This window comes from Gopherus evgoodei, chromosome 1 (genome assembly GCF_007399415.2).
Source record: "Gopherus evgoodei ecotype Sinaloan lineage chromosome 1, rGopEvg1_v1.p, whole genome shotgun sequence".
NCBI classification, from domain to species: domain Eukaryota; kingdom Metazoa; phylum Chordata; order Testudines; family Testudinidae; genus Gopherus; species Gopherus evgoodei.
Genome location: NC_044322.1, coordinates 324,406,725 through 324,433,820, shown reverse-complemented (window position 1 = coordinate 324,433,820; position 27,096 = coordinate 324,406,725). Strand labels below are relative to the sequence as shown.

At 45.1% G+C, this 27,096-nt stretch overlaps 1 protein-coding gene across 3 annotated transcripts in view; it reads left to right on the top strand.

The window, feature by feature from the left end:
* The window catches only part of LOC115644565 (V-type proton ATPase subunit S1-like), a 93,244-nt gene that overhangs the window by 55,833 nt on the left and 10,315 nt on the right, over positions 1-27,096 (top strand). For all 3 annotated transcript variants that reach the window (XM_030549141.1, XM_030549139.1, XM_030549140.1), the window contains 2 exons: positions 20,912-21,153; positions 21,840-21,893. In XM_030549141.1, the coding sequence (XP_030405001.1) occupies positions 20,912-21,153; positions 21,840-21,893 (296 nt within the window). The remainder of the gene's footprint in view (positions 1-20,911; positions 21,154-21,839; positions 21,894-27,096) is intronic.

Sequence of the window (27,096 nt, the reverse complement as noted above, 5' to 3'; positions counted from 1 at the left end):
CTCTTGAGGGCAGGGGCTATCTCTTTATTACATGCAGTGTCTAGCACAATAGGATCCTGATCTTGGTTGGGCCTTGTAACAGAGTGACTTGCCCTTACGAGGGCTAGGTTATCCAACCCTGATTAAGACCTCAGATGGGGTAAGGTGCTTCTACTATAAGAAGCATGAGGAAACTGCAGTGACTGCTAGAGGCAGAAGGCCTGGTGGTAAGAGACATCTGAGGACAGAACTCAAGACTAGCAGGGTAGTTGTTGTTTTCAGTTTTAGTTTATCGTATTGGGGAAACGTAAAAGAGTAAAAGCCTGGTCTGAAGGGCCTGTGAGACTGTGTTTGGTGTGAATGGAACAGGAGAGCCCTGAAGAAGGGAGGAATTGTTAACAGGGCACAACAGAGGCACTCTTTGCCACCCAGCTATAGGCCCTCCACCACTAGCTCTGGCAGCAGGGGCCATAATCTTATCACTTGAATATATTAACAAGAGTTGGTAATGCTGTAATTGTCACATACATATTGGAAGCATCAAGGGGTTGCAAGGAAGCCTCAAGCGGAGGGTCTGGCTTTTGTAAAACAGAACCATAGGTGCTTCTGTCTCTGGAGGGTTAAACAGAAGTTTTATTTGTAGTTCCTCAAGCTGGGATAAAACATGCACAAATGTTACAACTGTAGAACCCTGAAGTAAAAACTTAAGTTTCCCAGCAGAGGTCTTCAACCTGCTGTCCTCAAAGGGTTCGCCCCACCACATGAAGCTTGGCTACCCACCCCTAGCTTTTGAGAAAGTGGGAAATGAATGGGAACAGAAAAATGCTTCAGTGTAAATAAACCTAACAAGTTGGGGTGGAGGGAGAAGAGAAGACTATATTTTATACTCCATTTGTATCACATTCACTCATTTAATGAGACCATATGCAACATAAGAATTTTATAAACTACAGAAACCTGCTGTAATGTACCCAGCTCCTCCAAGCATTAGGCTACCCTGTCTCACAGGGGCATTTCAAAAAAATTACAAAGACAGACCCCTCCTCAAATGATCTAATCTTTGACCAAAAATCATGATTTTTTTAAAAAATAATTTCACGCATGTGAGGGTCTAACTCAAGACTTTTGGGATTTACAGTGTTGTTCTGAAGAAGTGAACAGTTGGGTGAGAGAGCTGAGCATGGCAAAAGGGCTACTGAACTCAGTTCAAGTGCTCAGATACTGCTGCTTAGGAAAGATGATAGCTATTCCAACTGATAGGCTGAAACAGCTCACACATGTTGAGAGAACAGTGCCCCAACTTCGGCTAAGCAGCCACCTGCAGTACTTTGCCTTTCTTTTGTCTCAACACTAGAATGAGTTCTGGAAGGGAATTTTGCAATGAGAAAACATCTCGTATTTTTAAATGAATTCTTTCATGAAACTGTTGATATAATCAATTTTTTTTTGCCTTTTCTAAAATATTTGTTGACCATTTTTTGTCAAAAGTATCATTAAAATGTTATCAAAACAGCCTTTGACATTTTTCATTGACTGGGAATTGGGTTTTTTTAATTTAAAATATTTCGATAATTGTTCTTGAAAAATCATGAACTTTTTTTAAAAGAGAAAGTGATTCATGTTTGAACACTTTGAAATGAAAACACTCTGAAAGTTCAGAATTTTGTTTGAGAATAATTTTTCATTTTTCAGCCAGCTCTATTTAACACTATTGTTCACTTTCATTTATACTCACTCATTTGCCTAAAGCAGTTGTAGTGGCTCACAGACTGTCTGTCTAGCTGGGCACAATCTAAGCACTAAATAAATATAGCTATTTTAGCTCAACTAATTAGATACCAGATCTCTCTTTACAGCCTCAGTGTCTTTCTCCCATTATCCACTCCCCAAAGAGTGACAATAGCACTCAAAAGTGAGTAGGTTTTTATTTATTTCTTCCAGCTGTCCATGATCATCCCCACCTCTGATGGTCTGTCACTATAAGCCACTACCAATCAGTAGCATACTCAGCCTTCAAACATGCCAATGTAGCAACACAGGCAATCAAAATATGTGAGAAACCTGTGTTTTGTTGAACTTTGTGTCATAATTTTTAATGGTTAACTGTAAAACAAGTTCTAAAGGAAGCTTTCTCACTCTGTGTATTAAATAAACCAGTTGCTTAAAAAAAATCCATCCTGTGCAACCATGATGACTAGGGTCCTTCCAAATTCATAGTCCATTGTGGTCAATTTCATGGTCGTAGGATTTTTAAAATTGCAAATTTCATTATTTCAGCTATTTTAAATCTTAATATCACGGTGTTGTAATTTTAGGCGTCCTGACCCAAAATGAAGTTGTGGGAGGGGGTCACAAGATTATTCTAGGGGGACTGCAGTGCTGCTACCCTTACTTCTGTGCTACTGCCGGTGGTGATGCTGCCTTCAGAGCTTGGCAGCTTGAGAGCAGCGGCTACTGGTCGAGATCTCATCTCTGAAGTCAGAGCTGCCACCAGCAGCAATGCAGAAGTAAGGATGGCAGGTATTATCACCCTTACTTCTGCGCTGCTGTCTTCAGAGCTGCCACCGCTCTCCGGCAGCCCAGCTCTGAAGGCAGCACAGAAGTAAGAGTGGCAATACCATGTCTCCACTAAAATAACCTTGCGACCCACCCTGCAACTCCCTTTGTGTCAGGATCTCCAATTTGAGAAACTCTGGTCTCCCTTGTCAAATCTGTATAGTATAGGGTAAAAGCACACAACAGACCAAATTTCATGGGGGGAGACCAGATTTCACAGTCTGTGACGTGTTTTTCATGGGTGTGAATTTGGTAGGGCCCTAATGATGACACTGTCCTTCCCCCATGGGTTGGTAGTAGGATTTGAACACTGTATTATCAGAGCCCCAGCATAGACCTCTAGCACTTGAGCTAAAGAAGTGACTGCTATCCCTTATTTTGACCAACCAGTGGAGAAGAACGCAGCACACACTTTGCCAGTGGGTTACTATTTCCCAGATATCAGTCGACTGCAGGGAATGAAGATTCCTGGGTTCTTTTCCTGGATGTGTATGTGTGCAATGGAGAATGTGTGATCTCGTGGTTAGAGACAAGCTAGCCAAACACACAGATTTGGCATCATGTTCATTCTGAAACACATTGTGACTCCTTAGATGAGGCTTTATTTTTACTTTAGTATTACGTTTAGTAATTTTATTTTTATATTTTCATTTATCTTAGAAAAGAATTACAATATAAAAATAACAAAGTGCTTCCTTTAAATCTTTAAAATAAAATTTCATAAAAATTGACATATTCCCACAGAATTTTGACAAACTGGCATTTTCTGATGGAAAAACACTTAGTCAAGAAAAAGTATCACTTGGGAATGCTAACTATCAACTAATGCAATCTACTGGTTACTAACTATATAAAATAAATTAGGCTAAGACTAAATGCGAGGTTGTTTGACTACAACCACACAGAGCTCTGACTCCAGCCACTGGGTGGTGAGAAGGAACTGAGGAAAGTCAGGACAGCACCACCTTATATAGCTGTGGAAGGCAGAGCCACGGGGTGCAAGCACCGCCCCTTTACGGGTACCACTAGCCAAAAGGCTGTGCTGCGCTGGGCATGCACACACCTAAGGGGAATACACGTCTGCATCTAAAGAAAGAAGAACTGGACAGACTTCCAGCCAAGCTCACTTGGAAGGTCAAGGAATGGAATAAGGAGGATTTCTTGTCTCAGAGTTGGGCTAGACTCTTGGGAGTTGTCTTCAGACTCAGCCATCACCTCCTTACTGCTGGGAATGCCTCTCTTCTCCCAGTCTATGCTTTTCTTATGATCATCTTCTCTTTGCTACTGTTCCTGACCTTTCTGTCAGGCTGAGAACCAGCATGTTGGGATGTCCATGCCAGAGGCCAGGCTTGGAGCTATCTAGAATGGGAGGCTGGACTGGGTACAGGAGTAAGAAGAACAGTAGACACAAGGTATTTTTGGTGTAGTAAAGGTGAGACACACAGGTGTGCTGGCAAGAAACTGGGTTTTATTTTCTGGCCCCAGTCACCTGTCATCAATTAGATTTCCAAAATGTAATGCTGCTGTTACGAGACAGGGATCAGTAGCCACAAACTCCAGCAGCCTACGGTTATGGTCAGCTTACTAGTAAGGGGTGCATGCTTTGGTGCTAAATTCTGGGGAATGGTGAACAGAGACCTGAGAAGGTAGAAGGAGACTCATTTGATTGAGATGATGGCTCAGGAGCTGGCAGGAAAGTGGGATAACTACTCTGTTGAGACAGAAGATGAGTTCATACATTTGGTCCTCTGTTGCTGTAAGGGTTAACTGAACTTCAGTGCACTTGTGGCCATCATATGAGAAATATGGAGTGAGGAAAGTATATCAAGTAGAAAGAAATTCTGAATAGTCTCCTTCCAAAGGGCAAGTCTGTTAGTTATAAGATTAGCTTTGTCAAACATGCTGTTGTGGTGTCTCTTGTGTGGGGGGTTGTTTTTTTAGTTACACTCTAACTTACATAATTTTACTATATTGTCAGTAAACTCAACTGTGCTACCGAGCATAAGAAAACAGGACAGAAGGCAAGCGCCTTTCTATTTACATTCTTTTGTGGCAAAATTCATGCTTTAATTAAGTTCCCTTGGACGACCCTGTCACACAGGTTCTGTTTACTAATATTATTGTCCTTTGCCCTATGATTCATTAGTGTTGCAAAGCACAAAAGCTCAGATTTTCCTTACAGTTACCCTGATGTAAATTTAGAGTACCTCAGAATTTACTACAGTGGATTTGCTCCAGATTTACACCAGTGTTACTGAAAGCAAAATTTAGCCCCCAAAAAATATTTCTGTCTTTGGTAACAATGATGGGATCACACTGAACATAATGTAACTTATGGGCAGAATTTGACCCAGAGAATATGAATAGCCTAATAGCATCTTGTCAATCTACCAATTATGATTACAGATGATCCCCAAGGAATGAAAGATGGTGGTGTATGATTTATAGAGGTTTCAAATTACATTCCATAAAAAAGGATTAATTTTTAAAATAAAAAGTGAAATACACAGTATTGCCAACCCCAAAATTTGAAAAAATCATGAGACTGGCCTAAAAAATCACAAAATAAAAGGATTAAATAGTGGTTTTGGTCTGCCTTCTGATTTTTGAACTTCCCCTGCTCATAAAATGTGTCTGACAATTAGTGGTGGCAACTCTCACAGATATATAGTGAGTAATGCAATTTGGTCCTTGCACACCTACATCAATTAATTATGCAACTCCCAGTGACATGCTGCAATCAATTCTGCATCCTTCCAGCTGCAAATCAACCCCTTTCCCTGGTACATTTCTGCTCCTTCAGTAACCGCCGAAGTTTTTCACTCTCTACCTGAACTGGGAAGAGGCAGCTCCAGGTGTGCTTCACCCACTTTTCCGGGTCTGGAGTAGTGGGCAGTTCTAATAGGAGTGGCCTGCCACACTTTCCCAGGCCTGGTGGTGTGGCATTAGGGTGTGTCTTCACTACAGAATTAACCTGGGTGAGTGGCACCTGGTCTGAGCACCTAGTTTAGTCTAGCTGGGATGTGAATATCTACACTGTAAAGCCGTACCCAGGACTGTGTCCTTCTCTACACTGCAATGCGTAAATTCTTTCCCAGTGAATTATAGAAGAATGTCTGTCCTTCTGGGCGTAGAGAGGGAATAGTGGGAAGACAATGGAGGATGTGATTTAGCTTGCATTTTCACTGCAAAGTGGGTGGGTTATTGGCCCAGGTTCTGCTTTCACTCTGGCTCTAAGACATAAACCCATCTATGTCAGCTAGCCTGGATTGGAAGCACAAGCAAACTCTGGTGAGAGGTTTTTTGTGTGTGAATGGAGTGGGGACAAGGGCACTGTTAGGAGCTTGCATCTACTCTGTAGTGAAGATAAACCCTCATGGAGGGGAAGGGAAGGTGGGAAGAGCAGAGAGGAGTGAACCCATTTTTCGCTGTACAGGATTGGAGAGGCAAGAGTAGGGCTCCCCTGATCTGCAATGCTTTTTCTAACCACTCTTCCCTGGGAAAACGGTATTGGTAATTCCCTCCCCCTCTATCCCCATTTAAAAAAAAAACTTCTCTCAGTTCCAGTGAGGAAGGAGATTACTCTCTGCCTACCTCCTACAGCATTTGTGATTGGCTGCTCTTCCTCAGGAGGTGAGGAAGTAGGGAAGGCAGCCAGTCAGAGCATGTTTTCCTCTGGGAATTCTGAAGATGGTATGAAAGTTGCAGCTTCTCTCATTTGTGGGAAAATTACCTACAGCAGGGGTCAAAATCCCATTACTTGTGAGAAAATTGGGTCAGGATTAATAGCTATTGTGATATAGTCTGACATCCTGCATAACGCAGGCCATAGAACTTCTCCAAAATAATTCTTAGAACATACATTTTAGAAAAACATCCAATCTTCATTTAAAAATGGTCAGTGATGGAGAATCCACCATGACCCTTGGTAAATTGTTCCAATGGTTAATTACTCTCGCTGTTTAAAAAGTGGCAACAGTGAACACCTATTGACCAATATATGTTGTTTAAATAATCCTTTCAACAGCAGTTTGGTTTTCCAGTGCAATATCTTAAAAAACAATTAAACCCATTCATATTAGTTTAAAAAATCTGATTTGAATAAAAGGACACACATGAGTTCTAAAAATCTGATAGTAAACCAAAACACTACCTGTTTTGAGTGGACTAGTTTACATTTGTTTGTTCTGTTTGTCCCAAATGCAATTTAAGTTGGGAAATATAGGAAAAAACAACCCCCTCACAAAATGCATCTTTAACATTATTCAGTTCCTCAAGGCAAGCTTTTTTTTTTTGGTTCCATTAAAGTCAGTTGCAAAACTCTGATGTAATAAACTTATGACTAAACTGTATAGGATAACTGAGATTTAAGCCTTCAGTTTCTTTGCAAAACTGAATATTGTAGGGAGAAAATAACAGGAAACTTCACAATTTTTCTTCAAAAAATGGAGGGAACTTCTGCAGTTTGTTGCAAGCTATTGTAAGGAAATCTCAGAGGCCCCATTCTGCAAAAAGATCTGCTGGGGTGAACCCTTGCACCCAAGAAGTTTCTGTGATGTGCACACCAATCTGTAGAAAAGTGGGCTGAGACTCCAAACTCATTTCACACAGGCCACTAAACAGCCACCATATCATTACTTGCATTTTTTCCATCTTGAAGATCTCAAAGTGCTTTACAGCCATTGCCTCATATCCCTTTATTGTTACACCTATTTCTGGTTGACAAAACTTAGGTGCTAAAATCAAAATTCTAGCCTTAATAATGTGAGAGTCCTAGGAGCATGGGAGCAGAATCAATTCTGAGCAAATGTCCCTGAGCTGTTTTGTTCGTTCCTGGCAGTGTATGTGTTTGGGGTCGGGGTCGGGCGTGGGGACTGGAAATATGGTAAGGTCAGCAGGTGATCTGCCCATGTCGTCTTGGAGCACTGAAGCAAGCATTAGCCAGGCTTCTTGACTAGTGATTAAGGGAATACTAGGTCCACATTCTTCCCTACTTCTTTGCAGGTGTATGCACACACTTTTCCTTTATACATCCAAGATATCTGCTTAAGAAGATCAATTTTTTTGCCCTGAGTGACTTGTCTAAACTTATATAGGAAGAACAGAGGATAGAGTGTGATGAGAGTGGTAGGTAAGGATGGGGAAAGAGGTAGAACTGCTTCATCTTGAGAGTTTGCAAGGCGAAGTGACATGAATTCATTGCAATTGCAGTTCTTCTTCGAGTGATTGCTCATATCCATTCCAGTTAGGTGTACGCGCCGCGCGTGCACATTCGTCGGAAAACTTTTACCCTAGCAACTCAGTGGGCCGGCAGGTCGCCCCCTAGAGTGGCGCCACCATGGCGCTCCATATATACTCCTGCCGGCCCACCCGCTCCTCAGTTCCTTCTTACCGCCCGTGTCGGTCGTTGGAACAGTGGAGCGCGGCTTAGCTGACCTCCACTTCCCTAGCTACTCGTTTTCTCGTATATAATTATGCAGTTATAACACTTTTATATACATATTTGTATGGTTAGTTTAGTTAGCGGGGTTCAGGAAGTAGCCCCTTCCATGAGCCCAGTGCCGGAGCCATGCATGGCTCACCGGGTTTTAAAAAGGGGCCCGGCTTGCCAGAAGCCGCGGCCGAAGAGAGATCTACATGACTCCTGTTGAAGTGCCTCAGGGAATCACACTTGACAGATAAGTGCCCCATTTGCAAGGCTTTTAAGCCGAGAACAAAAAGGTGCGGGACTTTCACTTGCCCCTCCACCTTGGGCGCGGAGCGATGTTCAAGCGGCGGGCAGAAGCGCCTCCTCGGCACCGGACCCCGCCGGTACCACCAAGGCCTTTCGGCACCGACCGTCGCCGGCACCGATGTCGACTCGGCACCGCTCCCTTCTTCCGAGGTCGAGAGAGTCTACGATTCCTGCTGGTGCCTGGCGGCTCCCCGGCACGCGCCGTGGTTGAGCCCCCTGCTCCCGCTACTTCCGTGCCACCTGCATCGCAGCCAGAGAGCTCGCCTCAGTTGCGTTATCTGGCACCGTCACCTGCAGAGGCACCGATGACTTCGGCTCCGTCGATTCCAGTCCCCCAGGACCAGGGAATCCGCTGCCTGGCAGCTCCCCGGCTCGCGCCGTGGTAGAGCTTACTGCTCCTGCTGCTTCTGTGCCAGCTGCACCACAGCTAGACAGCTCGTCTAAGATGGCTCGCCCGGCACCGACGACGTCGGCACCGTCGATCCCGGTCCCACGAGGGCCGTAGAATCCGGTGCCTGACGGCTCCCCGGCACGCGCCGTGGTTGAGCGTATTGCTCCTGCTGCTTCCGTGCCAGCGGCACCGCAGCCAGAGAGCTCGTCTACTCGGATCGCCCGGCGCTGACACCTGCTACGACACCGATGACGTCGTCACCGTCGATCCCGGTCCCATAAGGGCCGTAGAATCCGGTGCCTGACGGCTCCCCGGCACGCGCCGTGGTTGAGCGTATTGCTCCTGCTGCTTCCGTGCCAGCGGCACCGCAGCCAGAGAGCTCGTCTAGTCGGATCGCCCGGCGCTGACACCTGCTACGGCACCGATGACGTCGTCACCGTCGATCCCGGTCCCACAAGGGCCGTAGAATCCGGTGCCTGACGGCTCCCCGGCACGCGCCGTGGTTGAGCGTATTGCTCCTGCTGCTTCCGTGCCAGCGGCACCGCAGCCAGAGGGCTCGTCTACGTCGGATCGCCCGGCACCGACACCTGCTGCTGGCACCGATGGCGTCGGCACCGTCGATCCCGGTCCCACACGGGCCGTAGAATCCGGTGCCTGACGGCTCCCCGGCACGCGCCGTGGTTGAGCGTATTGCTCCTGCTGCTTCCGTGCCAGCGGCACCGCAGCCAGAGGGCTCGTCTACGTCGGATCGCCCGGCACCGACACCTGCTGCGGCACCGATGGCGTCGGCACCGTCGATCCCGGTCCCACACGGGCCGTAGAATCCGGTGCCTGACGGCTCCCCGGCACGCGCCGTGGTTGAGCGTATTGCTCCTGCTGCTTCCGTGCCAACGGCACCGCAGCCAGAGAGCTCGTCTACGTCGGATCGCCCGGCACCGACACCTGCTGCGGCACCGATGACGTCGGCACCGTCGATCCCGGTCCCGCAAGGGCCGTAGTATCCGGTGCCTGACGGCTCCCCGGCACGCGCCGTGGTCGAGCTAATGCTCCGGCTGCTTCCGTGCCAACGGCACCGCGGTCAGAGAGCTAGTCTAAGTCGGATCGCCCGGCACCGACACCTGCTGCGGCACCGATGACGTCGACACCGTCGATCCCGGTCCCGCAAGGGCCGTAGAATCCGGTGCCTGACGGCTCCCAGGCACGCGCCGTGGTTGAGCTCCTGTTCCGGCTGCTTCTATCGGCACCGTCGATTCCAGTCCCACAAGGGCTATCGAATCCGGTGCCCGACGGCTCCCCGGCACGCGCCGTGGTTGAGCGTATTACTCCCGCTGCTTCAGTGCTGACGGCACCGCAGCCAGACAGCTTATCTAACTCGGTTCGCCCGGCACCGGCACCTACCGAAGCTCTGATGACCTCGGTACCGTGGATCCCGGCCCCACGAGGGCCGTCGAATCCGGTGCCTGACAGCTCCCCAGTACGCACTGTGGTTGAGCCTGCTGTTCCCTGCACGCCGGAGATGTTACCAACGGCGAGGGCTCTCAGTGCCATGACAGAGTCAGTGCTGCCTGACCCGGGCACCGCCGGTACGGGTAATACAGTCTCTTCAAGGGACTGTCCCCTGTCAGTACAGCAGAGCGGCACCGTCCGTGATCACGGTCCCGCAGACACTCCAAGTCCTGTCGGCACGCCGGACACCACTGGCAGTCCCGGTACTGTTTTCCTCGGTACTGGTCACACTCGCTGCACCGGTCGGTATCCCGTTCGCCGACCCGCTATCGGCACCGTTCCGACATCTGGCACCGGGGCAGGTACCTTGACTCCTGTAGCTCTTCTCCGAGCCTCGAGATCTCGGTCGACCTCCCGACACCGTTCTGGTTGCGGGTCTGGATCTCGTTCCAGGTACCGATATGCCTCCCGATGCCGGTCCCCGGTGCCGAGTTGGGCAAGGTCCGAGTGAGTCAGAGACTCGGCCCGTGCCTTCTTTTAGTACCTCCATGGCCATCCGGACACGCATCCGTGTCATCCCATATGCGCAGATTTTATGCTCAGGACCATGATCCTGATATCATGGCCAGCGGGCGCCAGCCCCGAAGCAGAAAGAGCCTTGGCGAATGCAAGGTGTACTCTGCAGGGGCCCTGCGCCTCTGGGTAGCAAAGCGACAAGCCTTGCTTAGCTGCGATAATTATAGCACCTGGGTGGAGGAGTTTCTCCCTCGAACCTCCCACCTAGAGTTCGCTGCCGTCTTGGAGGACGGGGGAAAGAATTTACCCTTTGTTGGTAAAGGCATCTTCGCGGCAGAGACAGCCCCAGACTGCGAAGCCTGCTGGACAATAGGGTCCTAATGCGTCTCAGCGTGTATACGCTTGCGACCAAACGCAGGCCTTTATGGCCCCAGCCGCCATACTCTGTGCCTAGCCAGAGGCAGAACTCTGGAAAACGGCAAGGCCAAGGTGGTCGCAGACAAACGTCAGGCCCCCTAAAAAGCCAGAGTCGAGGTCCCTCGCAATTACCACTGGGACCAAAGACGGACCTTCCAAGGTTCGTCGGAGGGCGGTGTACCAGTCGCAGGACGGGATCCTGATCCCGCTTTCTCCTGGCATGGCCCCAGTTACTTTTAGATCGCTGGGTCCTGCGCACGATGGAGCATAGGTACCACCTTTAAATTGCTCCAGCCCTGTCCCCCTTCAGCGGACGAAAGGGGCTAGGGGTTTTACTCCCGTTATGCCCTGGTTCCCCACTCGAACACAGGTCTCAGACCTCCCTGGTCCTGCATGGACTCAACCGGTTTGAGATAAGGTTGAAGTTCTGCATGGTATCCCTGGGAACCATTATTCCATCCTTGCCTCCTGGGGGCTACTATGCCGCCCTGGATAGGAAGGACGCGTACTTTCGCAATGCCATCTTCCCTCCGCACGGGAGATGCCTCCGCTTTATAGCCAGCGGTGAATACTCCCGGTTTACGGCCATAGTCGCCGCCTACCGTAGCTATGTCGGATATGCGTTTTTCCGTATTGGGACGATTCGCTTATCCGAGGAGACTCTGACACACAACCCACTCAGCCGTGGGCATCGTCACGGTCTTATTCACAGATCAAGGCCTGATGATTACTATAGAGCAATCCACTCTGGTTCCCACGCAGAGGTTGGGCTTCCTAGGGGCTATCTTGGTCTCCTACCTAGCCGGAGCCTGCTTATCGCAACTGCGGTTTTAGGCGATGGCATCAATCATCTGAGGTCTGAAGGCTTTCCCAACGACCTCAGCTCGTTCTTGTCTCAGTCTCCTGGGTCCATGGTTGCCCGCAAGTTTGTAACCAAACACGCCAAGCTCCGCCTCCGTCCTCTCCAAGTCCGGCCCACCTCGGCGTACCGCTTGGACAGGGAGCCAATGGTCATGGTAGTCACCGTTCCCTCGAACGCCTTAGGCTCCCTAGAGTGGTGGCTAACCCCCTCCTTGGTGTGGACAGGATGCGGTTTCATCCGCCCCAGCCCTCACTGCCCCTGACGGCGGACGCATCATCTCTCTGCTCGAGTGCTCATGGTCACCTCCGAGCTTAAGGCCTTCGGTCTTCTAGGGAGCTGGCATTCCTCATTAATGCCCCAAAAATGAGAGTAGTCCGCCTGGCATGCCAGGGGTTCCAGCGGCAGCTGCGAGGCCGTTGTATCTCGGTGTTTACAGCCAACACAATGGCCAGGTGCTTCATAAGCATTCAGGGGGGACATAGTCCTCCCCCCTTTTTTGTCAGGAGGCCATCCATTTCCGGGTCTTTTGCATGGCCCGCTCGATGGAGCTGGCGACGTCCTTTCTCCCAGGCGTTCGGAACGTCTTATCTCTTTGACTCAGCAGGTCTTTCCTGTCTTACGAGTCATCACTCTGCCCCATGTGAGGCGTCCCGCTTTCCGGAAGTGGAAATGGTTCCTCACACAGACCTGTTCACTCACCGCGAGTGCAGGAAATGCCAGGTGTTCTGCTCCTTCCAAGGTCTCTCCTCGGAATCGATCTTGGACGCATTCCTGATACCGTGGAACGGCCAACTGCATTATGCCTTCCCGCTGTTCCCACTGGTTCGTTACGCACTGACATACCACGTTGCTCGGCCTGTCAGCCCAGACCTCATCACTCAGGGCAATGACAGGCTTCGTCACTTGGACCTGCAGCCTCTTCGCCTCACGTACCTGTGTCGGGGTGACAGGCAGCCTTCCGCCTGGTCAACGTACCGAGTCAGGTGGAAGCGTTTCCTTTACAGCTGCAGTACGCTCGATCTTGCTCCTGCTGAGGTCTCGATCCCCTCTATTTGGCCTGCCTCTGGCCTTCAGCGGCAGGATCTGGCGGTATCATCGCTGAGGATACTCTCAGCAGCCATCCCTACCTTCCAGCAGGCTAAGATGGACGTTCAGTGTCCCACTATGGGTTCGAGGTCCCTCAAGGGCTTGGAGCGCTTGCACCCTCGGGTGCGCCGCCCAGCCCCGCCCTGGGGCCTCAACCTAGTCTTGGCCAGACGGGTCTCTGAGATCAGAGCTCTTACGAAGGTTCCACAAAGACAAGGTGCAGTTATGACCGCACCCGGCTTTCCTCCCTAAGGTGTTTTGGCCTTTCATGTTACCCACAGCTCAACGCAATGGGCATAACCGTTGCACTCCTTGGACATCTGTGGAGTGCTCGCATTATGTTGTGCTGACAGAATCATTTCCTAAGGTGCCCCAGCTCTGCCCCGGTAGCGGGCCAAAGGGAGGGCTTGCTTGTTTTCCTCTCAGAGGATCTCATCTTGGGTGATGGCGGACATCCCCACTTGTTATGATTTGGCTCATATTTCCCCAAGCCACATCACCGTGCATTCTACCAGGGCTCAGGCTTCATCTGCCGCCTTGCTGGCTCGTGTTTCTACCCACGAGACCTGTCGCGAAGCTCCATTGGTCCTCGGTCCTTACCTTTGCTTCGCAGTATGCCTGGTTCAAGAGAGGCTGTAGCCTCTGGCTCGGCAGTTTTATTCTGCCACATTTCACTCCGACCCCACCGCCTTTGTAAGGCTTGGGATTCACCTAACTGGAATGGATATGAGCAATCACTCGAAGAAGAAAAGACGGTTACTCACCTTTGTAACTGTTGTTCTTCGAGATGTGTTGCTCATATCCATTCCGCACCCGCCCTCCTTCCCCACTGTCGGAGTAGCCGGCAAGAAGGAACTGAGGAGCGGGTGGGCCGGCAGGAGTATATATGGAGCGCCATGGTGGCGCCACTCTAGGGGGCGACCTGCCGGCCCACTGAGTTGCTAGGGTAAAAGTTTTCCGACGAATGTGCACGCGCGGCGCGTACACCTAACTGGAATGGATATGAGCAACACATCTCGAAGAACAACAGTTACAAAGGTGAGTAACCGTCTTTTATTAGAAGCTGTTTTACACAGATATAAAATAAAGTATGTATGATCCACTTCACAATGCTAGCAAGTAACCTTCTAATGATTTATTACCAACTGTGCTTAAAGCATCTATGAATGTGAAGAGTGCATTCTCAGAAGCAGTACATTTTCTGAAAGTTTCATTTAATCTGTGTGAGGAGCTAAAGTGCTCATTCCAATTTTAGCAAATCCTATTTTTAAAACACGTTTCCTGCTGTGCACTTGTAAATAGGATTGTTGCCTCAATTCTCTCTCCTTCTTCTGGTGAATGCCCTCAATTCTACTGTCCTACAATGTGCAGCTGGCTCACAGATCCACACAGATTGCTGTGTGAAGCATGAGTTCATTCATTCTTTGGTACAAATTTTCCTCTTCCGAGGATCCTTGCACTCATCAAAGTGCCATGTGTCAGTGAATTCCTACACACCGCTGTATTCTGGTGACTCTGTGTGTGTATCATTGCAGATGGAATTTCCAAGTGCACGCTTCTGCCAAGTATTGGCAGTATTTAAACTATACAGTACATGACTCATACAGAGGATTTAATTATGTGGGGTTTTAACCAGGTACTTCTTTCTGGTTGTCTAATTCAGAACTAGATCTCTAGCTATTACTTCACTGGACAGAGAAAACATCAGTACACTATAATTGGAGGTGGGGGTGGGGGGGTTGTATTCCTCACACAATGGTAATTAGCGCTAAAAATTCCAGTCTTCACTCAGGCAAAGCACCCATTGAAGCCATTGCAAGTTTTGCCTGAATAAGGATTAGGATTTGGCCCCAAAGTTGAAACAGCTTAGGCAAATTGTGCAATACACTTTTGCCTTGATTTTCTAAAGCCTGAATTTCTAAAGTGACTAAATCCACACACAATACATGTTTCTCCCTAGCCTGCATTCCTATAAAATAGCATTTTGGCTACTTCTCATGCTGCCTACATTCCAGAGGCTTAGTTCAGAAGGAGATAGAATATTTCTGCCCCTATTTGAAGAGACTGCATTCTGGTATCAACCATAGGTCTGATGACACATGTAAGTGCAGATCATTTAGGATGCATTTATTCTCAGATCCACAATGCCTCTTTTTTATAACCTGCACAAACTAGAAGATCTCCAGTTATGATTTTCAAGCTGATTCTGGGATTTAACCACGCAAGTTCTATTAATTTCCACGGGAACTCTATAGGGCTAAATCCCCTCTTTAGCTTTGAGAAGTCTCAACCTTATGGTATGGCTCTTATAGACTATTACAATTAAATACTTTTCTGGATTCCAAATGGTTAAATAAATTAATGAATAAATACAATATTGTAGTGTGTACTGCTGGGGGAGGGAGCAGGGATTACATTTCCCACTGGAATTCTGGTCAGCCCTTGTGCAGAAGTTCCCAGGGTATGGCAGGGCAGCTTACTCAGAGGGATGGCCAAAATCTAGTCCAGAGGATGAACAATGAAAGGACCAGTCCATTGCTAACTCTCACTTTATAAGCCATTTCTTCATTTTTGCCATACTCTTTCCTGTGCCACTAGACCTTTTCTCGTTGCCATAATTATGTGGGCCATAAAACAGCCAAAGAAAAAAGAATATGGAGAAACTTATTTTTGGAGAAGAAAAAGTAGTACTGCCTTTTGGACAAATACTCAGAAAAACCCCATCCTTAGATACAGTGGAGAATTTTTATTCTGTTACAACTGTTTATTGTACTAGTCGCTGAAAGCCTGTGCTGTTGCTTGGGCATTGCAGTTGAGCCAAGTAATCCTTGATCTGTGCAGTCTCTCTCAGATAACCAAACGAAACTGCTGCTTAGGGTAGGAATTGGTTATCTCTGAGATCATAATGGTCTACGACTCTTGGCACATGGTATTAGATATAATTTACTGCAGCTGTAAACTGCACAGGTGTAATTTGTAAAGTCAAATGGCTGAGAATTTAAAAACTGTCTGGTAACAAACTGTGAATCCTGGTGATGGTTCAACCTGCTCATATTCTGAACCAAAAGAGCCCTTCACCAGCTGTTTCCATTGCTCCTCACTGACTCAGATATTATGGGCTTTAAAAAATGACACACACAGTGACAATCCTAGAATCTTCTTATATAACTATTTCCCCACTAATTTTGTACTTCTCTTTACATTTATTATAAGCAGTTTCCATTCTGTTGTATTCTCTTGCACATGTACCATAAGCTTAATATAATCATTTTGGCCCCAAATCTTTGTTTTGATTATTTATTTGTAGCACTACCATGCATAGGAACCCTAATCATAGACCAGGACCCCATTGCCCTAGCTCTATGAACCACACTGTTTTGGGAGAGCCATCATAAAAATACTAGTTATATGGATCTGAGGATCTGCTCCATTCTGAAGGAGAGAGGAATGTCAGTGGGTCAAAGGATTTCCATGGAGGCTCTTTCTTCCTTTAAAAAGACCATAGATTATTCTGAATTAGGAGTCAAATAATGCAGATCAAAGGAAAGAATTGGGTCCTTTCTTACTTTCAGTCCACACTCAGTTCTACCACGTCAGCCCAATTTTGATCTAAGACAATGCAAAGTGCATCCCTTTCATTATGTGCCTTGTTTAGTCAGCTACAGTGATTGTTCACTGTGCATGTGAGATCAGAATTGTTATTGATAAGCCCAACAGAAAGATAAAGGGTAAAAAAAATAATAATATCCTTTAAAGATTTAGAACATGGAGACTAAATTTCATTTAAGATAATACAATATAATCTTATCTAATTTTCCAAGTAGGGATTTTGTTGTTTGTAGTTATCATTAAATGTATAGATTTGGGTAGGATTATTCTAACCAGAGAAACTCATGTTTGTTGCAGCAGGGTATAGATCCTAAAATTAAAAAACAAAAGAACAATAAATGCATGTTTGAAATAGAAGTAGGTAGTGATTTTCTGGAGGGACCCTTTGTTTAAAATTCCAGAACCAACTTGAAGGAAAGGTTGGGTTGATTTTCCTGCCTCTGAAGGAATTAATTCTTTCTTTTGGTCCTGCTAAATCATTCCTGCCACAGATGACTTATCCCTGGGACTCATAAAAATATTACACGAGTAGGTATTTTTGAGTCTTTCCCGAGACAGGGCACCTCCAGGTTTCCCTAAAAGTTATTTGTTCTGCCTTCCTTTAAATAGCACAAACACTTGAATGCTGTGCTATATTATCAATATATTGTCTCTATTTTCAGCAACAAAGTGTAAGCGTTCCAGCAAAGTGCATTTAAAAGACGTTTGTTTGCCAAATGGTGTTGCCTCCTTTCTTGGGCATGAGATAGGGAAACAAACTGATAGATTCTGCAGGCAAATGTACCTTTGATATATGGGCTTTTTCAGAGGATAAAGGGAAGAGTCTCTCTGAGACCCCCTGGTTAAAGTATTGGCAGTACAGCAGTGGAAATAAAGCTTTAGTCTGCTGAGAATGTATCCCTTATATTTTTTCCAGACATACTCAACTAATCCCCATAGCTTAGTCATTGTCTCCTATAGTCTTGTTTTCAGTTATTAGCAAGTGGTTTAAAAACCCCTCTTTAGGTGATATGCTGGGCCCATCCTCCCATAATGTACAGTCAATTGTTAGACAAAATCCAATTTAGTCTTCAGATCTTTTTCTCAATACAAAAAAAAATAATTACATTTTGGGGGGAGGGGCCTAGGGACAGATTCAAAGTTTTATATTAAAACTGAATATTTTCTTCTGTAATAGTCTTTTCTTTAGGGGAGACATATTTCTTTATTTAAAATATGTGGGTTAATATATTATTATGAGCTGGGAGAAATGTTATGGGATGAGATAAAAAACCTCATTCAAACCGATGTGTTAATGCACCCTTCACTTAAGATAGTTTCAAGAAACACTTAAGGGGCTGCACCTAAAATAAGATCTAACAGTGTCTGTTTAGAAGCTATCGCCATGCAGGCAAGGTGGGAAGTTCCACTGAGCATATGACCAGGTATGTGTGTCTGAGTGAGAGAGAGGGCAGAAAACACAGAAACAGAGAGGGAGGCAGAGGCAAAAAGCAAGAACACCAAGAACTAACAAGTAAGCACAATGTGATGCTGGAAAAAGCTAGACAGTGAGCTTTTGGATCTGTTAGCTAACAAGGCCTTGGGCTGCAAACTTAGAAACTGCTCTTTTTGTTCTTGGTTCCTCCTGCATTCAGAGGGGTGAAAGTTTGTACATTCCTTGTAAATAAACAAAGACTAAACAATATATCAAAGAATACCAGGCTCCTGCAATTTCTTCTTCGAACTGCAACATCCCCATGGTCCTAAACTAGCTGCTCTGATCAAAAAGGATCCGAGTTACAATACTATGTATTAAGATGGAGAGGGGGGGAACAGATAACATTGAGGGCATGATTTAGATTAATATTAGTCAAAGCTTTTTAATTTAGCCCATTATGCTTGTGTGAACTGGGTAAAATAATCCTCTCCCTGCACAAAGCCAATTGTGATGGGGCTGGGCTTACCACTGCTTCCTGGTGATTAGGTCACTGGATCCCAGCTCTAGCAGTCCCCCCTTCAGGTAGCGACTCAGCCCTCTGCTCAGGTCGCCAGTTGATTTTCCCTTTTCAGAGTAACAAAGTCCAACAAAATATATGTAGTCCAAAAAGAAAGTGTCTTTAGCCCACCTCTGTTCACTGTGGGTGTTGCACCCTTGACTCAAAGCTTACAGTGTCTCTATCCCCCCTTATTTCTGAAGGGGTTTGTGCCCACTTCATGAAAGGTGGTAGAGGAGCTCAGACCTGCCACAGGGCTCTGACCCTGGAGCTTACAAAAGGCAGTGACAGCAAACACTCTGGAGTGCCTCCCTGGGCCACTTCCTACCATGTACTTTCCCTGTCCAAGGTGTGATCAAAGCCCCATAAATAATCCATCAGAAATTGGAGTGAAGGGTTCCCTAGTCCTAGGGAAAGGCTAGTCACTCCAGTAGGCCCTCTCCCTTGCAGCCAGGACTCCTGTTGTACCATTACTGAGGGATTCCCAAGATAGGTCTCTCCTGTCTGCCCCTTTTTCAGATGGCCTGGCTCTCTTTTAAGCTCCTCCTCCAGCTGGAGCAACAGGGCTGGTGGGGTGAAGTCACCTGTGCCCAGGACTGCTCCTTAACTCTTTTTTCCCAGTTTGGGGTGTATTAATTTATTTGCAGGGAACTAAGCAGGAACTTAGGGAGACAGAGTTCTCTGAGGCTACAGTCTACAGACAGGTTGTAAGGCTATAATGAAACCTCTATTCCAACCAATATGCTGTAGTAATGGCCATCGTCCTTTGACACTCCTTTTGGAAGGGTTCTCAACTAATGGATCCACATAAATAGAGATTCAGTAGTCTCTGCCACACCCCTAATTTTTTGCTTCATACTTTCATATGTGGCACTAGCATAGACACCACCTGTTAGAAGTGCAGAGGCTGTATAAGAATTTTGCATTAATAAGACAAGGGAGATTTAACACAGCTTGCAGCCACAGTTGGATCATGCAGAGCAGAGGTTCTCAAACTTCATTGCACTGTGGCACAACCCCCTTCTGACAACAGAAATTACTACAGGGCCCCAGGAGGGGAGAGAGAAGCCCAAACCCACCTAAGCCCTGATGGTCTGGGGAGGGGCAAAGCCAAAGCCCCACTGCCTCAGGCTGGGGGGCAAAGCCAAAGCCCAAGGGCTTCAACCCCAGGCAGGGGGCCTGTAACCTTAGTCCTGCTGCCTAGGGCTGAAGATCTTGGGCTTTGACTCTGGGTCCCAGCAAGTCTAAGCCAGCCTTGGCGACCACATCAAAATGGGGCCGCAACCCACTTTGGAGTTTCCACCCACAGTTTGAGAATCGCTGATATAGAATATTGTCTGAGTGCCTAAAAACAAGCAATGAAATCATTGCCCCATTGAAATCAATGGAAGCTTTGCCAGGATTTCACCCAGGATGTCTATTGCACACTTATTAGAATATATTATCTCTCAAATGGAATTCTGGGAAGCCTCCTGCTAAGGAGCTAGTGCTGTGCATGTGCAGTAAACTATATACTTTCAAACCTCAACCTCTTGCCCCCCTGGCCATTTTAAAAATTGTTTTTCCAAAAACCATCATAGGAGCCTAATCCCCAATGATTTAGTAGCCTGTTTTTAAAATAAAAAATATAAAATTTAAGCAATTTTTAAACTAATGACATGCCAAAAAACAAAACAGAAAAACCCAACTCTTCAGCCTGGCTAACTGAAATTTGTTTGCCATTCAATAAGAGAAAAAAATGAACTTATATCAACATTTTAAAAAAATCAATTAATTCTCTCAGGTAATAGCACTAAGGACACTACTATTCCAAGGCTGGTGGAGACCATAGAATGTAGCCATTCTTCTTTTTTCAGTATGTTGGGATTTCAGTAGTGTGAACTAGGATTCATGAAATGTTCTCAATCAGCAGTGCCTGAGAATGGAGTCCTCTCTTTACCCACATCAGGATAGCAATGGACAGTGACAGCACAAACTTCCCCACAATGCCCAGCCACTGAGCTGGAAACTCAGCACTGACCTGGAAAAGCCACCGGAGAGATGAAAAGACAGGATAGACTCCATATCCATGTAGTCTTCTTTGCTAAGATTGTAACAAGGTTGCCCAGCTAGTGTTAATGGGACTGGTTTTGTGATGAGGATACCTGCCCATTGGAAACTGGACTAAGACCAGTGGTCTATATGAAATAAGTTTGGTGAACAGCCGTAAGATATTAATAACTGTTGGTGATTGCAATCCTGAGCTGGATTCAAACTGACAATATAGAGCTGAAAAGTTTTGTGTACCAGTCCCAATTTTCTTTTTGTTTAGTAATTTAATTGTTAATGTGCTGTTATCCCAGATTCCCAGAAGACCCAATGTAGTGTTGGAATCAAGACGGCGACTCATGGCCACTGAAGCCCAAGTGACAGATGCATACTATCCACTGAATGTGACCAATGGAACCAGCACATGCATCCTTTTTTATGCCAGTAATTTCAGCCTCACAGCCAACAAAACAGTTCATGCGGATTTGACAAATTTAACATTTGTGTCCCGTAAGGTGGACTTCAGTTCATCTGTTTGTTCAGACGCCAATGCAACGTGAGTCAGACAAAAATCCATACCACAAAATGCATGTGATTCTAACAGCTAATCAGAAGTAGTACAATTTTAACAGGCTAATATTAATTTAATAAACCACCTTGGATAAAATACCTCAAGTTTCATTTTCTTGTAGGAAAATGACAGAGGCAACACCACACGAAACATTTAATCTTGGTTTCTGTTTTTTATGACTGTTTTCCTTTTATTGTTTTTCCTTGTTTGCTTATGAGAGTACAGTTAAAATGAGGTTTGGCTAGAATAGTTATCTTTACTTTCCTCAGTGTCTCTGAGCTGCTGTATCTCAGCTTTTGTTAGCATCTTGTCTCTCGTCTACAACCACTGAAACCTCCACTAGCATTAGTGAGACAACAATTTCATTGTAAGATTCCCCAACAGTGAAGCCGTGGCAAAACATGATATTAATCCGGCTGTGAGTATGTTCATGGAACAAGGTCTCTTGTCATTGCATTCTCTATTTTCCATTCTTTTAAAACACCTGCTGGAAGGAGACGAAGCATTTCTGCTTGAAATGTTTGTCATATTTGTCCAGTTTACTGTATCTTTTTGCTGTGCAATTTCTTTGTAGTTGTCTATTGATTTAGAAAATTGAGTTTGATTTTAAGTTGCAATGCCCTAATTTAAACTGACACACTGTAACATTTAAAATACTTTTTTATTCATAGGTTGTCATTGAACTATACTGGGTTAGTGGATGGAATCAACAACCTAAAAATAAGGTATCTTTATAGTTTCTTCATAAAACCTTTCTACTTGAGGAGTATCTGTAAATTAGGACATAAACAGAAGAGGATCGTCAAGTGCAAATTTTTTATTCACTATTTCTGTTCTGGAATAAGTCTACAATGGGTTGTAGAGTTATGTAGATATCTTTCAAAAATGTTATAAGTTAACCAATTTGTGTTTCTCTATGCTGGCTCTTTTTACAATGCATGGAAGATTCATCAATCAATAGGCTAGACCCTTACATATAGTGTAGGATGCACACGTAACTTTAAAGATCTGTAAACCTTTTAGATGTCCACAGATAAGGTCTTCTCTTAATTAAAAAAAATTGTAGCAAAACAATTATGTTCATAGGACATTGGCACATGAGCTATCCTACTGCTAGCAATGTCAAAAGTGTACCCATTTCCCCTGCTGATCTTGGGTTTATGAATCATCTACTTAATCATATCCATTGTAGGACTATTCCACAAGCCAGAATAAATATAGTAGGGATAGTGATGTGTAAGTAAGTCTAATATCTAAACAGTAGTTCCATATCCATTGCCGTGATTGCAGTCTTATTATTCAGTGAGTACTATCAGTGTATTCAGTGTTTTGCAAAATGAAACAAAAGAAGTCAGTAATGGCCAGTGCTGCAAGGTGCTGAACATCTTCTGTGAGTGGGTGACTGCTGTTGCATATTTGCATTTAATAATTATTCATGATTTCAAATAACTGGCTCAGTTGGCATTATTTAACCAGATTATTAGTCAAAGATTAATACAGCGCTATACAGAATACAGAAAGAAAGTGTATTTTACCACCTTTTATGAATGATGAAAAGATGGCACCCCAGTCTCTTCTTCAGTAAGAAGTGGAATGTTGGCAGTTTGCGTATTCCCAGTCTAAGTCCTAAAACCTCTTACCTTTTATAGGATGTGAGACAAAGAAGTTCCTTTGTGGGGAGGGAAAAGTTACTTTCCCACAATTGATTTTGCTATGTAGTTGGTTGGCTTTGTTTGTTTGTTTTGTTTTTGATATCTCATTTTACCTAATTACTTATGAAATTTCTTCTTTGGTACCTTAGTTTACCTGACTGATAAACTTAGAGGGATTTCTAACCCAGTTATCTGTAAGAACACCTGTTTGAACAAGCCTTTCTAATGAGTTAAAAAGGTCTTTCAATGGGTCATTATTTCATAAATCACGGAAAACAGAAAGCCGGTGCTCAGGGCGAGGGCAGCGCGCAGAGCCCTCTTAGCTGCCTCTCCATCTAGGACCTGGACATGCCGGCTGCTTCCAGGGAGCCATGTAGGGAGCCTGCCAGCCCTGCAGCAACAGGACTTCTAATGGCCCAGTCAGCGGTGCTGACTGGAGCCATCCAAGTCCCCTTTCCAGATGAAAAACAGACACCTGGCAGCCCTAGGACAGGGAGGGAGCTCTGCTCCGGCTCCGGCTCCCAGCCCCGGCCCCTACCCCTGCTTCCAGCCACTGGCTTCTGCTCCCATCCAGAACTCCTGCCTGCACCCCCCGGCCCAGCCGCAACTAGGCTCCCAGCCCCAGGGGAGGGACATGGACACATTCCATTACTGGTAAAGGGAAGTGCCAGAGAAAAAGTTTGGACACCATTGTGATAAAAGGTTTAGATAATGTGACCCATGAGAAAAACTGGGTGAGTTTAGTCTTTAGAGGAGAAGACCAAGAGAGGATCCAATAAGTCTTCAAATATGTTACAGCTTTTACAAAGAGGATAGTGAGCAGTCATTCTCCATGGCAACAGCAGGTAGGACAAGAAATAATCAACTTAATCTGATGCAAGGAAGATTTTAGGTTAGATATTAGAACATTTTTCATAACTATAAGGATAGTTAGGGATGTTGTGGAATCCCCATTATGGGAGGTTAAGACTAGGTTAGACAAACACCTGTCAAGGATGGTCTAGGTATACGTGGTCCTGCCTCAGAATGGGGGGGATGAACTAGATGACCTCTTGAGGGTCCTTCGAACCCAAATTTCTATGATTCTCTAATTCCCACAGAGTTCTATAGCTTGGGGATGCAAAGAGAGATGAGAGCAGAGGAGTATGCAGGAGCGAGATTGTACAGTGACTTACAGACAAGGTGCTTAAATTGAATGTAAATTTGAAAAGATCGAAAGTTTCTGGAGCAGCAGACAAGACAGGTAATTTTTGCAGTTGTGTTTTGGATGGGTTGAAGATGGACAGAGGAAGACTAGGAAGAGGTTAGGGAAGTCAAAGAGAAGAAACTTGCTGGAGTTAAGGCAGGAGATTATCAGAGTTGAGCAAGGTTTTTTGGAAGTGGAAATAGAGAAGAAAATGGCAGCAAATTCTAAGCCTGGGTAAATTAGGGTTTTGCCAAGGGGTACAGAGAAGGGGAAAAGTGGAGACATTTTGGAAGGTAAGTTAAGTTCCATTTTTGACATGTTTAATTCAGGTTGACAGAGACACATCCAGAAGGAGATGTGTCATAGAAGCAGTCAGAGATGTGAGTTTAAAAGGAGGGGGAAATTTCAGGGATATAGAGACAAGTGTGCATGTAGAGGTGATAGTTGATAGTAATAATATGACATGTTTTGTTAAGAAAGCCAGATGTTTGTCAGGGGGAATATAGCACAGGAGAGATTATTGGAGTTAAAGTTGTTCTCCTTTTTGACCCAAGTGATTACCCAGCATATGAGGCCTTGCAGGTTGTTTCTATTAGGAGGAGAAATTAATGATGGAATCAGGTTTTTCTTTGATTCAATCCTGTTTATTTACAAGGAATGTACGAAGGGCTGTTTCCCTGAACACAATGAAAAGCAAACAACAGGAAACAGTTTCTTTGCTCTCAGTTCCAAACCACTTTCAAGCCAGCACTTTGCCCAAAACCTTTCTGGTTTTTTTCTCGGGATCATGCTACAAACACTTCTTTGGCTGTTTGTGGTGCTACCCTTTTCTGTGTGCTTCTATGTTGTTTCTGCCACTTGTGTCTGCCTACTCTTTGGCAGCTTCTTGCATGTACAAGTGCAGACACCCTCTCCGTAGCTCTCTCACACGCACACCTCTCCACTCAAAACAATACCCAGTTCCCTGAATTTGCATTTATCTTCCACCCACATAGCTCAATTTCTGACTAGCCTTGCACATGGCCTGTATTTTAGGTGGTGGTTCCTATTGTATCAGCTATTTTAATCCATATAGGCCCCTAAATGTTTCTTACAGTTATCCTGAATGAAGGGCAAGAGTCAAACCCATCAACTTCAACAAGGTTTCATTCAATCCCCCAGCATAACCATGTTTCCTAGAATATATAGGGGGTAAAGATTCCTGCAAAATACTATAAATCTTAAAGCACTTAAAAGATGTACCTGGATAGATATTATGTTGGTAAGATGGAAAATTAATTTAAGTGAAGAGAATTAAAGTTTATAAAGACTGTTTTTCGGGGAGGAGGCAGTTTTGTTAGACCTCACAACAGTAAATCCAAAACAAGGGGAATGCTAATATAGAAACAGAAGACTCTGGAAGACTCTGGAATGTGAAAAGTTAATCTCAGATTTCAATGGCAGCGGATAAAATCAAATGTGACATAAATACATGCATATGGACTTAATGAGAATTATTCAGACCTATGTGTAGTCATCTGTTTGCTAAAATTTGTTCTTTTTATTAATTATTTGGAGATAACTTTAATATGACCCTGAATCCCAGATTCATCTAGAGAAGAAGAAATGTAAAGCAACCTGGAAAGATTTTAGAGTAAATTAATGCTGTTTGGAGAACACCTAGAATAGGAGCATGTTTTCTTCCTCAATCTAGAATATGTTTTTGTGTTCTTGGAGCCTGCCATAAAGGAGGCAGACACACTGCCAGTGATTCTCTTGGATCATGCTCCTATTTAATCAGATACCTAAATTGCAAATGTAAACCCTTCCTAATAAGTATGGGAACACTTAACTATACATACTGTACTTACCACCTGTTGTCCTCAAACACTTTATTAACATTAACTAAGCACTTCTCAGAACATGGTGTGAGGTAATTATTATCATTCCTTTTCACTGATAGGGAAGGTTAGAAAGAAAGGTTAAATTACTTCCCCAAGGTGATGGAATAAGTGCCCAATTTAGGATTAGAACTCAGGCTTTGTCTACATGGTAAATTAGTTCACGGTAAGCCAGGACATGGATCTACAGTGCATTAGTTTGCTACATATCAACTGGTTGTGTGGACTCTACTACCATGTACTAGATCCCCTGAATTTGCAGTGCACAGTAACAGTAACATGGCCAGTTAGAATGTGGCAAGCTAGTGTGCTGTAGATTAACATCCTGGATTGCCACGCACTAACTCACTAACAAGGCTTCCTTGTTCTTTATTTATACTACAAGTTCACAGCCCTGTATGAGACAACCACTTTGTTGAACCTATGGAAGAGGGGAAAGCTCACAGGATACGCTAAAGGATTCACTTAACAGAATTTCTTCCATGTCTCCCTCCAAGGGCTTCCTTTCTGATTCACTGAATAGAAGGGGTTGTGACATGCAAACCCCAAAGATCTTAAGCATCCATGGGTAGAACATAGTACAGCTACATGAATCCAGACCTATCCTCTATAGCAGCACAGCTTCGTAGGAGATTAATTGGCTGCACACCCATTGTCTTGCACAAAACCCCCACTTTAAATGTTTGAAACAGTGAATCAGGAACGTTATAGGGAGCATTGTATTGACAATGGCTTCTCAGTTATGCTTATCCCATACTATTAAGAGCCAAGCACCAGGAGTTCCTGCAGAGGAGCCCCACAAGCTGGCAGAAATGGATGAGCCACTGTCCTCCACCCAAGTTCCACCGTCCTTAGATCTCCTCTGTGGAACAATCTTGGGTCTGCCTGTGCTTGAAAGATTACTATGAAACCTAGAGCCAACTCCTACCTTGAAGGCTTGTGAGTAACTCCCAGTGATGTCGGAGTTGCATGCACATGTTTGAGCACAGAATATGGCCTTAAAAATACTATGATTTAGATAAGGACATAGTTCACCTGAAATTAGTTTGGGATACATTTTAGAAGATGACCTAAGGACATGAAATCTAGGGGAAGAAAATAATTGGATAGAGTAAATAATTGAAAGGAGAATTGAAATTATTGGATGGCAGCTTGAAAACAGAGTAGCAAGCCCCATCTAAGGTAAAAGAAAATAGGATGGAATTAGAAA